The sequence below is a fragment of the Hippoglossus stenolepis genome, chromosome 1, assembly GCF_022539355.2.
Source record: "Hippoglossus stenolepis isolate QCI-W04-F060 chromosome 1, HSTE1.2, whole genome shotgun sequence".
Taxonomy (NCBI): Eukaryota; Metazoa; Chordata; class Actinopteri; order Pleuronectiformes; family Pleuronectidae; genus Hippoglossus; species Hippoglossus stenolepis.
In genome coordinates this window covers 18,286,246-18,299,402 of record NC_061483.1, presented here as the reverse complement: position 1 = coordinate 18,299,402, position 13,157 = coordinate 18,286,246, and the positions used below count along the sequence as shown (strand labels likewise).

The 13,157-nt window shown below is 42.3% G+C and overlaps 1 protein-coding gene across 1 annotated transcript; it reads right to left on the bottom strand.

The window, feature by feature from the left end:
• Positions 1–3,477: 3,477 nt before the first annotated feature.
• abcb10 (ATP-binding cassette, sub-family B (MDR/TAP), member 10) lies at positions 3,478–12,931 on the bottom strand. Its single transcript, XM_035176255.2, has 14 exons — positions 12,015–12,931; positions 11,393–11,599; positions 11,018–11,220; positions 9,882–10,016; positions 9,340–9,486; positions 8,796–8,931; positions 8,570–8,665; positions 7,954–8,163; positions 7,142–7,221; positions 6,776–6,956; positions 6,337–6,380; positions 6,204–6,238; positions 5,955–6,013; positions 3,478–5,834 (listed from the first exon to the last, which is right to left on the bottom strand). The coding sequence occupies exons 1-14, from the start codon at positions 12,430–12,432 to the stop codon at positions 5,641–5,643; spliced, it is 2,145 nt and encodes a 714-aa protein (XP_035032146.1). The 5' UTR covers positions 12,433–12,931; the 3' UTR covers positions 3,478–5,640.
• Between the last annotated feature and the right edge of the window lie 226 nt (positions 12,932–13,157).

The window sequence follows — 13,157 nt, the reverse complement described above, 5'->3', positions numbered from 1 at the left end:
CTTACCCGCCTCCTCTGCTCTGTCACAGGAGCAGTTGGATTAATTATAACTCTAACGGTGGAGGGGAGCTGCTGTGCATGTGGCTGGACAAATGGAGGAAGGAACCCAGTGAATGTACATGTGTGCATGCACATGTTTGCTGTGTGTTGACACCAGCAGGAGAGGAAGAGGAGGTTTATAATAAAGTTAAATAAAAGAGAGGAAAAGCAGAGGAATAGACGGAAGTGTGGAGAAAAAGACAGATAAGCGTGAAGAGGTAAAAAAAAGCAGGTAAATGTTTGGAAAGTTGAATGAGCAGAAGCACAGAAGTTAAGAATTCTCAAGCTTAATGAAAAATCAATCAAACGGGGCCAAATTGCACTTGTATATCCTAAACTAAAGCTGGGTTCACAAAGACCAGGCAAATGTTCACATGTACATTATGGCGTGGCATGTCATGACCTGGATTCTCCTTATAGCAGCAACAGAATGTATCACTGTGGATTTCACATGAATGGTTATGGAATGTTATCTGTCCATGTAAAATACATGGAAAGTCATATTTGGAACTCCTAAACCAGGCTCGGTTACTGTAATTGAGGAGAAATGCTGAGTTGCATTAATGCAAGTCCTGCAGGTTTTCAATACACTCCCTGCACCTGAAGTTCAGTTATTACTGTGTACACTAAAATCTTTTAGTGGTGGGGGGGGTTTCTTCCTATAGGGTTCATTCATTGATATGTCCAGAAAAATATGGGATAAGAAGAGGGAGGGAGGGAGGGAGGGAGGGATATCTTTGAAGACTTGGGGGACGGGAGGAAATGCAGATTGAAAATGGTGTGTGTGTGTGTGTGTGTGTGTGTCAGTGGGAGGGGAGCGAGTGCAGGGCAAGGTTGAGCTACTTTTATGCACTTGTTGTGAGCCATTCTGGATCCGAGGGCCTGTGTGAAACGCCTAAAATGTAAAGGGGCTGGCAGTTGGCTGGGACCAAGAGAGGGAGGGTAAACGAGGAAGGAGGTGAGGAGAGGTCAGAGGGGCCGAGGGGGAGGAGAGTAGTGAGACTTCTCCCGGAGAGGCTGGGGGTGAAGGGCGTGTGCGGCAGGTGGTCGACAACATGAGTTTAGTGTGACCAAGCCAGCTGAAGACTCTGGAGAGAAGAGGGTAGTTCTTGTATCATAGATGTTTTGGTGGAGACGACAGAGAGAAAATACAAATCCACTGTGATCATTTCAGCCAGTAGATTTGAAAAGAAGAAGAGGTGGACAGGTGGAGACAGAGAGAGTTTTTTGGGTCAGGGCATTGAAGTTTTTCAGATAGATCATTTTTCAGCCAGCACTATCAGAGAGAACGTCCAGGACTCATGCAGCACAGAGGGTGAGAGTGTCAGGGAAAGTGTAAGAATGGCACAAGCTCGGGTATTCAGTGTAGCTGTAACCAATAATCTAGCTCTAAGTCAGTGTTCAACTTTTTAAAGTGTGGCAGCAACACGTACAGTAGACGTTTTGCATCTGGAAGAGAGAACAATCAGGATTTAGTTGAATTGAGTTTGTTATCTGTGCTGTTGCAGTGAAGAATGACTGAGGATCATGTGGATGTTGTTGCACAGGTAAAACTCAGCAAATCGATTGAATATCAGCTGTTTAATCGATTCCTGTTTTCCCTCATCTTTGTAACTGATGTGCTGTCCAATTCGAGTTCCATCCTCAGCGTGCACCGCTCTCTCTCGCTCAGATTGAGGATAAACACACTCCATCCTGTGTGAAGACAAACCAAATTTGCATTTTGTCTTAATTTGCAGTAGAAGTCCCTTGGTTTTTTGGGTAGTAAACACTGGAGGTGGACAGTGTTTACATAGGGCAGACAGGCAGAGCTGGGAGCATGGTCCCTGATCACTGAGAATCAGTTTTAAAGTTGGATGCCCTTATTGTGCTTTCAGGAGCTTAAGATGTTATCCACATGTTGCTCTGCATGTTTCTTACCAAACCATGGTAATGTGGCATTGTTGAGCCGATCCAAACTGCAACATTAAAGTGTTTGTACCTTCATGGTTCAATTCACTTATTGGAAGCTGCTTTGGATAAAAGCGTCAGCTAAATGATATATAATGTTATGTAATGATGTTTTGCTCCTATTTCACGAACAAATAAGGCTCCATGTAACGTCTTCAAGTGATGAATGAACATAGAATATTGTGAGGCCAAAGGGGGTGAGAACTTTCCCTCCAGTTCCCCAAATAGCCCAGGGTACGGTGAAAAGTGAGGGGAGCTGAAGCACATGGAGCTGGAATTAGAAACACCGCACAGGTCTGAACAGCACCGGGTCAGCTGGGACCAATCATCCTCTGCAGGACAGGAGCACAACTGCTGCCTCTGCTGGGGTTAGAGGAAGAATGTGACTGGAACTGAAGGAGCAAGAGAAGTTAGATCATCATACAGATCAAACTGTGTAAGAGAAAACGGTGGAAAGAGATTAGAGACAAAAATGGGCGTGGAATTCATCAAAGGTTTTATGTCAGAGAGGTTTTTACAGCGCCGCTTTGCATCGTGTGCCTGTTCTGTTTGATATCATATGAAGATTAAAAATGTTTTTATTTAAACATCTGACTTGATTTTAAGTATAAAACCTGGTTGATGTTTACTTGATGAATCTCTTAACCTGCACCACACTCATATATATATATATGATATATGATATAATATATAAATCAGTAGATCACACTCGTGTACTGGATCCAGTGGCAGCTGATTGGACACCGTTCAGGAGAAAAGTTCACTGCAAAGTCAACACAACATGCCGCCGGCTAAATACACACCATTACAACCAGGTTTTATTTAGGTATGAATGACAGAATGAACATTGATCCCAGGAACCAGCGGTGACCAGTGGAACATTTCCTGGGCCTGGCCTTTGTGGTAGTCCAACAGCACCACCTACTGGCAGCCTGACACACTGCATGAAACACAGTTGCTGAGAGAAGGTTTGAGTGGGATGGGGCCACCGACCCTGTGGCTCCTCTTCGTACCATTTGTAATAGTTTTATAGGGAAGCGGTGATTTATAAAAAAAAAACGTTTTTTAAGATAAAACTTCATCAAAAGTTCTGAATAAAAAAATAATGTTATTAGTTAGAAACATTAATGTTATATGATGATGGCTTTTGATTCATGTATAATTGATTTGTTATTTGATTTTGAGAAAAGAAATGAAATGAAATTGGGCAGGTTATAAAAGTTTTCTACTTCCTGCTCCTTTTTCTTTCATGGAATGTGTAGGTGTATACAATTGTGAAATTCTTTTGGATTGCAAAATGAACAAACTAAACTAAACAAACTAATAAATATTGTTAAACTGCTTAAGCAAATTAAGTGACAACTTCACTAATAAAAATCTGACATTTAAATTTAATACTAGTACCACAAAAAACTCTTTTAAATATTTTACTTTATTTCTCTTTACATATATGTATAACTTAGCAAACAGAAAATCATTAAAAAAATCATGAAGGTCATATTATTTATTACTCAACACATACATAACAATCATACGAGTTTGCTGTCCTCTGTGATTTATAATCATTGATGAATTCAGTGGATTCAAGTTTGGGTTATATCAGTGGGTGGAGGAGAGACTGGAGACGAAACAGAAGAAGTGATGTTAACAGATGATGGTCATGGCATCACTGGAAGTGAGATTTAGTTTATAAATGTTAAGTAAAAACTGTTTGTCTTATTGGTGAAATAACAAGACGTACAAATAAAGAGAATAAAACTATTGGAAAACTGCCCATAACAAATCAGCCTTTAAAGAATATGTTAACTGATATACAATCTAAGCACTGTAATAAATTAATATATAAAAACCAGAACTAAAGTATAATGACGATAGTGAGACAATAAAACGGCTGATAATCAGTGATCAGTGTTGTGTTAATTCCACGAATCGCTGCCTTCAAATCGTGGATAAAAAGTTACATCCACAAAGATTCAAGTTTCTGATCCTAAACAAAGGACGCTTGTTCAACATATACAGCACGACAGCAGAACATTGCTGGGTCGTTCCTGATGTGCAATTCTAGAAACAACCAAATCTGGACTTACTTTAAGGTCACAGAGAAGTACAGCTCAAGGCATTTGCATGTGTGGTGTAAACAAGACAAGAAAATCCACTCTCTGAGCGGTGAACTGGGTTTTTACGAGCCAAATAGTTACTGAGGAGAATCATTACTTCTTAGTGGGACTCTCAGAGCCAGCGATAATATTTAACCGGCTCAACAGCGCGGAGGCCGACATGTAGGGGGTTTACGAGCTGTTTGTATAGACTTTAATGAAGGCCAAGTGTACACATGCACACTTTATAAGGAACAGAGCATGGAGGGGACAACGTGTCACAATATAATCAGGTCAGAAGACACTCACATGATCTAATGCTGGTTTTCCACTTTTCCATAATTTAATGTCAAGAGCAAGAAAGTCACATGTTTTGCTCTTTTTGGAAAAAGATAAAAAGGTGAAGGGATGAATGATGACATTTTTCAGGGCTGGCACTTAAATCCAAGGCAAGGAAACTAGACAATAAGTCCCATGGTAGCTCCTCAGCTTAGACTGTCAGGACTGCTGCTCTTCTTTCCCACAACAAATGTGCATACAGTACATTAATCACGATATTTCAGACTAGTGTTCTCCTTGACAGCACATTGTAGACATGATGAATATCTGCTTCATTTGTCTCGTTTACAATTCAAAATGGCAGGAAGATGCTCTGAATAGAAAAATCTGTGATACATAAACACTTGTATCCAACATCCTAGACTGACTGTTTTCCAATTTAGTTATGAAAATCATAAAAGTGACAACAAATTGAAGTGTCACATCTCATACAATGAAATAGTTTTCTCTTTTGCACCAGATTCAAAGTCCCACATTTATATTTCTGCCTTTTTCTGTCATAGGTCTGAATAATTACCTGCACCAATGAAGTTCTCGTTGCTGTTTGTCTGTAAACAGGATTACACAAAAAACTAAATTTTGTGACAGGGTGGGACATGAAGAACAAGATCAAATTTCTTTAACATGACGGAATATGGTATTAGCCTTGGCGGAGGTTTGCCCTCTGCGAGTGCCCCTCTAGTTAAAGCTGGATTGGAGCTTTTCTTCAAAGCTACAGTAGTGACAGTGATTTAAATCCATGAGCCTCGAGTTTGAGGAGTGTCCCTCTTCATCCTGTCTCATTTTCACACTCAGCCTCTCTCCCGGTCTCATTATTTCAGTGTAGAATAAAAATATATTATCAAAAGAAAGTCTCTCTATAACTTCACTGATCCATGTTTCAGTTCTTAGGTTTTCACTGTGGATTACCCTGGGTTTCCATTACAATTAGGTCTTTATGTGATGCTACATAGTCATTCCAGTGGTGAAGGGACTCAAAGCATTGAAGAAAATCCCTTTATGTTTCTCAGTGGCTTCCACATCTCCCATCTCTAGTCCTCCTCTGCTTTCCTTCGGCATTTATCCATCTCTCTCCATTCCAGGAAAAATAATAGAATTTCTTTGTTCCTCTTTCTCCGTCTTTAGGGAGCATTTCATCCCATTGTGGAGCGAAGCCACTGAACTCACCTCCAGATTTCCTCCGCCTCTGATTCCATGTGTCTCTACTCACTGTCCTCTCAGCGCAGGGCTTGTTTCTGTTCCTCCTGCAGAAACGTCTGTTTCTCCATCAGTTTTCTGAACAGTCCTTGCCTGTTGCCTAGCAGCTCTGTGTGCTGACCACACTCGGCCACGCGGCGCTGATCTAGCACCGCCACAGTGTTCGCATTCTTGATGGTGGACAGACGGTGAGCGATGATCATGACCGTCCTCCCTATTGATTGGATGAGAGGGGCGGGACATAGAAAGGAATAATAAGTATCATTCATAAAAAACTGCTGATTAAACTGAATGTCAGTTAAGTGGAAGACATTCAAAAGACAAAGAGATGTACCTTCCATCAGGCGCTCCAAGGCCTCCTGGACCAGGAACTCATTCTCAGAGTCCAGTGCACTGAGGAAAAATGTTGTTTAGGATCTTTTGTTTTAACAATTGACCTAACATGGGTCGCCAACCATCACAAAGGAGACCAAGAAAATTTAGACGACAAAGATAAAGACAGTGAAGGATTGTAAGTAAAGCATATTATATTTGTTAACTGACTGTACTTTAATTGTTTAATTCAATCAGACATGACTCTCACCTGGTAGCCTCGTCTAAAAGCAGGATCTTTGGATTCTGTGGAGAGAAAACCCAAATATATTGTTATGCAAAATAATTCAGGTTCAACAGAAAGGATGAGGATACAAGCAACACAAAAATGCTGTGGTTCTTACCTTGAGCAAAGCTCTGGCTATGGCAATCCTCTGCTTCTGACCACCTGAGACACAAACCCAGAAGAAAACTTAATTTACACATGCACACTTCACTCAGGGTTTACATGAACCCGACCTGAACCCATAGCTACACTCTAATGTGCACTGTATGGCCAGGTAGAAACAGAAAAACTGCAATGGACAAACATAACACTATTGTTTGTCATATTGAATTGTTGTTTATGTTGTGCAATATGTAGTATATAGCCATATTATTGTGACGTTTTTTTAACACAATTTTTAATGCAGAAATACAAATTTCTGAACCCTCAAATTTGAAACTGGAGTTTCAGAGGAACAGTTGACCACTCTGGCAAAGTAAATAATAAAAGACTACTGCAGATACAGTTGAATCAACATTGTTATGGTAATTCTGTTTGCCTCCCTGCCTGTTCCTCACCTGACAGCAGCACTCCTTTCTCCCCCACTATAGTGTTGAAGCCATCAGGAAAAGCCTGGATGAAATCATAGGCGTTAGCATCTCTGGCTGCTCTGTAGATGTCTTCTGTGGCCACACTGTCGGGGAAATCTGCACCGTATGCTATATTATCCCTGATGGAGCAAGAGAACAGCACGGGCTCCTGGGAGAGAGGAGGGAGGAGCAGAGGGACAATGTGAGAGGTGATCTTCACTCAAAATGCTAATTATTTTTTGGGACGGTTGCAGTTAATATATGTATAAATGTATGACATGTTTTGTGTGTCTGCCCAGCTTCTGTGCTGTGAGATATTTTGTATAGGATGTTTGACATTCATTTATTTATTACCTGGCTGACAGTTCCAATGTGACGCCTGAGCCAATAGGGATTAAGATCCCTGATGTCATGACCATCTATGGTGATGATACCTGGAGAGGAGAGGGTTTTTTAGGTTTGATATATAGTATGTGTTATGACAGTTTTCTGGAAGCTGGTGAAAGGAGAACTCAGGCAGCAGCTGATGTCTTACGCAGGTTTTAATGTGGACTTGATGCATCAAGGAGACCAGAAGGTGCAACAACATACAAACGCTAACAGAGTAACATGAGCAATTGTCACCCCCAAGTCTGAAGATGTCTCCCACAGCCTCCCCATATATCTCCCTCTACTTGCATCACCCAATCTAACAGCACATCCATGAAGGGCTAGAATTGCTGTCACTCTCTATGTTACATGTGGGTGTTTGCATCCTATTGGATAGTTAAGCCTAAAGTATGCATAACTAAATCACATTGTGTCCTTGCGTCTTGCCACTGGTGAAATACGCAAAAGAGTTAAAGTTGGTGAGAGTTGAAGTTGGTGTCGTTCTGTCTGGCACCTCTGAGTTAGATATGAAAATCCCTCAATGTAGACACTACAATGCATTGTTGGTTGGCCCTTTATCTTTAACCTAACCTTGGGTCCGGCTTAGAGAGAGAAGGGAGTATCTGTGGAATTTAGACAGGCACTACTCTCCTGTACAGATAGTGGCATATACAGTAATGTGTGAGTATGTTCAAAAATTCTTCAACAGTGTGTAGTCTTGAAATTATTCATTTGTCATCATCGGATTTTTAACCATCTAATGACTGAACAGTAGCTGAATGAGCTCTTGTTCTCACCTCCATCGGAGTCGTACAGTCTGAGCAGCAGCGAGACCAGGGTCGATTTTCCAGACCCGCTGGATCCCACCACTGCCATGATGGTTCCAGCTGGGACCAGCAGACTAAGGTTCTGGAAAATAAGAGCCTCTTTTCGGGTCGGGTAGGCAAAAGAGACATCACAGAACTGCAGCTCACCCTTCAGCTGGTCTGCAGGGAGAACTAGACCCTCTGTGGAGGAATGGACAAGGACAAATTTAAATATATTTAAATATGTTTATTCACAGAGGAGGCAAAAACATGAATATAAATGAAAGGCAAGAAGAGATGTTTGCAATAATAAATAAAATCTTCACATTTTTCAAGCAAGCAGTGAATCTTTGAAAATTGTTGACACCAAAATACTCATGTGGTTATAGAGTGACGGTTCAGATGATTAACTTTTCTGTTAGCAGTAATTATTCAAGGAAAATATATTCTAATCAACTATTCTGAAACCCCTTCACACTAAAGATGATCTGCTTTCTGAATACTAAAATAACTCTAATATGTTAAAGATATAATTGCAGGAAAACATGGGAACTCATTGATGTATTGAGGTAATACTCTGCCAGTATTTGTGTATCTGTGTACTGACCGTTGAGAGGAAACTCAGGCTTTCTGTCCAGCAGCTCCCAAAGTCGGGTTCCTGCTCCAAAACCCTTCATCAGCTCAGAGTAGAATGAACTCAGTCCTAAGCATCAATACAGAAAAAACAGCACATTATTATCAATCCTAGTTATAGTGCACATGGATGTACACAGTGCAGACGAACAGATTCATATAAGAGGACAGTGCACATGCATGTTCAGTATGCGTGTTACCTGCGATACTGATGCCCACCCAGAAGGTGTACATGAGGAACGCTGAAAGCTCTCCCACGGTCATGTGCTGGCTGGCCATCAGAAGGCCTCCTTTGTAGAGCACTGACAGGATCATGATGTTACCACTGAGACCAGTCTGAAATATCAGGGAAGGGAAAAATTGGATCAGAACATCTAGACATATGAAATGATGAAAGCTGTGACATATCGAATTGAACACAGACTTCCAAATGATACAGTATATAAAGAAGTGAAGTCCTTTAAGAGCTTGTTTAATCATGTCATTAAGCTGTTAAATCACTTGATGTAGTTCTCCTCTCACTGTTTCAAGAGCACAAGTGGGCTAATCTGTTCTCTGACCATGTATGGAGGATTGGAAAATACTTTTTTAAATGGTGAAACATCCCAGACACAGACACAACAGGTACTGTGGTCATGTAGCAACCCTAACATACAGTGGCAAAATGCAGATGTGTGCAACCGCTCATTTGCTAACAGTGGATTTGGTTTGCATCGCTGACACGCACACACAACACACACTTACCACTCCAAAGAAACCAGCTCGTAGCTTAGCTTCCGTCCTGGCCAGGCTGAGGACCTGGTCTGTCTTCTCTGCGTATGTGCTGACCTCTGACAGCTCTTTACCAAAAGCCCTGACCGTTCGCATGTTGCTGATGCGCTCCTCCGCCAACTACACACACACAAACACAGACACGTCCCAAACACATTTTTTTCATTAGAGCTTTACCAACAGGAAATTAGATTATCAACATAGCAAATTAAATCTGTCTACAAATGTAATTCAATTAGCACAGGCAGTGAAGCATTTATCAAACACACACAACTATGGGATGGACACGAGGGCTTCACTAACCATTAATTCAAACAGCTGTTTTCAGAGAAGAGCTTTATTAAATTCATATACTAAAAAGGAAAAACACTGAATTCATTTACAAAACAACTTTGAAATCCTATTTTGTCACATCTTCCTTGTTTACAACACCTACATCCTCAAATAAGGTCTTAATAATCCCTGTACCAAGAACTAAACCCTCAGCTGTATCTTCAGTCTGTTTGTATTTGTACCTCTGTAGCTTGTGCGAGTGCGTCCTGTGTGCGTTTGGAGATGGAGCGAAGATATCGACCATAGACGACCGCAAGACCGGCCAGAGGAGGAACAATCATCAACACAAAGCTCGCAAGACTGGGGGAGACATAGAACTGGAAGAGCAGAGGGAAAAACACAGTGTTAATGGAAATCAAAAGAAGAGGGAGGAGGGGAACAAAAGATGTTCACACAAAATTACTTTTGACAGTAATTACAGTAATTATTTACAGTCATTTCCTTCAATGTTCACGACACCAGGAAATCATTTTACTTCCTTGTAGGGGATACAAATTGTCCTCACGGCATGCATCATGTTTATTATCAGCTTTCTGGTAATACACATGATGCAAAGGTGTTTATGATACTTACTTACAAGTCAATATTACTTCATGAAACTGCTGTTCAAGACTGTATATATCCTAGTTCTTAGATTGTCTGGGGTGTGGCACTCTTTCAACATAATCTCGCATTGATAAGAAGTACTTTTTAAACTGGTTTTCCGACAATCCTATAGCCCACAAACAATAACATAAATGGAAACTGTCAGCTCACATACAACAGCTCTGAATGGAAATATGCAAACAAAAGATCTTTCTAAAGAAAGAGAGAGAAAGAGGGGTTTGGTTTCCGCTTTTGATTTCTTAACTCTTTCGTTTTTGACTTGGAAAGCAATTTGTGCTTAAGCTGGAAAAGTGCTTCATAAATAAAATGTATAATTACTTTATCTTTAAGATGTGTACTGTATGATGGCTGTACTGCCCACCTGTTGTTTAATGACCGATTGTCAACATCATCGTGCATCATGAGCATTTGTATATCCTCCAACTGATTTCACATCACAAAAAATGTTTTGGATTAGATATTTTAGATTGACATCACATTTCTAATTATCTGTTTTGATACAATGAATAGACACGATGTGAGAGATAATTATTTGGTGGCTAATAGGATATTGAGTGTGTCCTTTTTTGTAGTAATTGTGATAAAAGAATTTCTTTCTCATCAGAAATACAATACCCAACACACATATCTATGCTTTAAATGATGTCTGTTAATTCGGCATTCAGACCTGTCCTCACCAGACACAGAGGACCACTCTGAGGGACGTACTCACCATCATACTGACACCAGCAGCTGCCTGGGCGACAGCTCTCAGACCGTCTGAAAGGTTGTCTGTGATTGAGCGCCCTACTACGGCTGTGTCAGCAGAGAGGCGGTTGATAAGCTCCCCGGTCCTGTTCCGGTCAAAAAATGCCACTTCCTGTCTGAGAATGGAGGAGAAGACGGAGGTTCTGAGATTACTAACAATCCGCTGACCTGCAGAAAGAAGGTAAAATATATTAGTGAGGAAAACAGAGTTGCACTGAAACAATCAGTTGATTTAATAAATTGTGAATCAGTAGAAAAATCATCATGTATTGTTTTTTTGGGACCATTTCATGTGAATGTGTCTGTGCCTGTGCAGTATTAATCTGCCTCATCGTCTCACCTGAGAGCTGCATGAGGTAGACTCTGGCGGCGTTGGCTGCTCCACCACACAGGAACACTCCCGTCAGCATGATACATAATGACGTCAGGGAAGCCGTCATCGCCTCTGTGTCTGTTCCAGTGGTGTATATGGTGTCGATCACTTTACCGAGGAGGAACGGTGCTGACATGGTGACTGCACTGGACACAGTTAGGAATCCAAGAGCAGCTGTTGTGAACAAAAGAAAAAAGACAGAGAAATGAGACATGAAGAGGAAAGGTTAAATAAAAGCAGAAGATCCACTGAAGACCGTGGAAACTAAAACCACAGCTACAAATGATCAAAGAAAGTATTTAAATCAAAATTTGGAAGCAGTTATTACAGTAACCCCTAATCACAAGATACTTTTAAACTCTTATAACGTTGCTCTCCATTGTTCTGAAGTAAACAGAGAAGCCAGAGAATTTGTAAATAAGGGGACCAGAAAGCTGAAGACACTCAACACCAGCAAAGAAACTCTACTGCCACTGGAGTTTCGGTGGAATGAATGAAATGAACGGGGGGGCAGATACATGTAAAGGGGGCCCTCACTGCCTGCGCTACGCTCCTGGCCATACAGACCCATTATACACACACAGTTTACCTGCCAGTTTCCATCTCTCTGGATGAGCGAGTCCCAAAATCCTCTTCACATCCTCCAGAGGGACGGTGGTCGGCGTCTGTTCCCTGTCCGTGTCCGGCTGTGTCGCCGGGGAGGACGAGGAGGACGAGGAGGCGGCTGAGGAGCTGGCGAAGGCGACAGGTGTGCGGGTGACTGTCCGTGCTCGGGCTGTGGACTCGGACGTGTGTAAACAGAGTATGGAGAGCGAGCTGCGGGGCAGCACCGACGTGAGGGGCCTGGCTGCCGGGTGGAGTGAGGAGTTAGCCCCGCTCCTCCTCCGGGGGTCCGCTGCTGAGAGGGTCAGGCGGTGCCCCTGTGATAGCCCCCTGGCCTGAGTCAGTCTCAGTCGGGACAAATGCCCTCCGTGTGTGCAGCCTGACATGCGGACTAACAGCCACATTGTCCTAGATGCGAGCTAAATTCCCCACAGAGGCGTCAAAGACATTAACCGGTGAAGATAAACAAGTGGTGTCGAGGTGTTGTAAGGTCCATGTCAGCTCCGCCGCCCTCAGGTCAACACACCGCCTCCGTAGCCGCCCAGCTGCCGAGCCTGCCGCCGCTTCATTGTCGAGTTGTGACCGTTATTGTCGCTTTTATCTGCGCTTCACAGGCGTCTTCACCCAGTTTATCTCTTATCAGCGAGCAGCTAGCAGCAACACCCCGCCCGTCACGCACATCTGCCGGCCCCTGACACATATGTGGCGGAAGCGGAGACACGGGCGACACCACAATCAGCCCGAGGACCACATCTGATGTTCCGGTGCGGAGTGTAGAGCAGCGCGGGGGAGCGTGGAGCAGTGAGAGTAGTGGGAGAGGAAAGGTGACCCTGCGGCTCCTGGTTCACACGAAGCTGCTGCTCGATGTCACCGCCGAGCACCAAACTTCCTCCAGGCGAGACCAATCCAGCCCAGAGCAGCCCAGTGTTTGTTTCAATGCTTTATTGACAAACAGCAACATTAACAATGATCAAAGCGAACACAACAACACGTAAAACACAACAAATCACGCCATAAATTAATCAGTATTATAGAGGGTTTGTAAATTAAGCCAAACAATACATTTTCACAGGAGAGGGAGAATTCAGAATCAATATATGGGGAAATAAATGTGCAGACATCTTGCCAA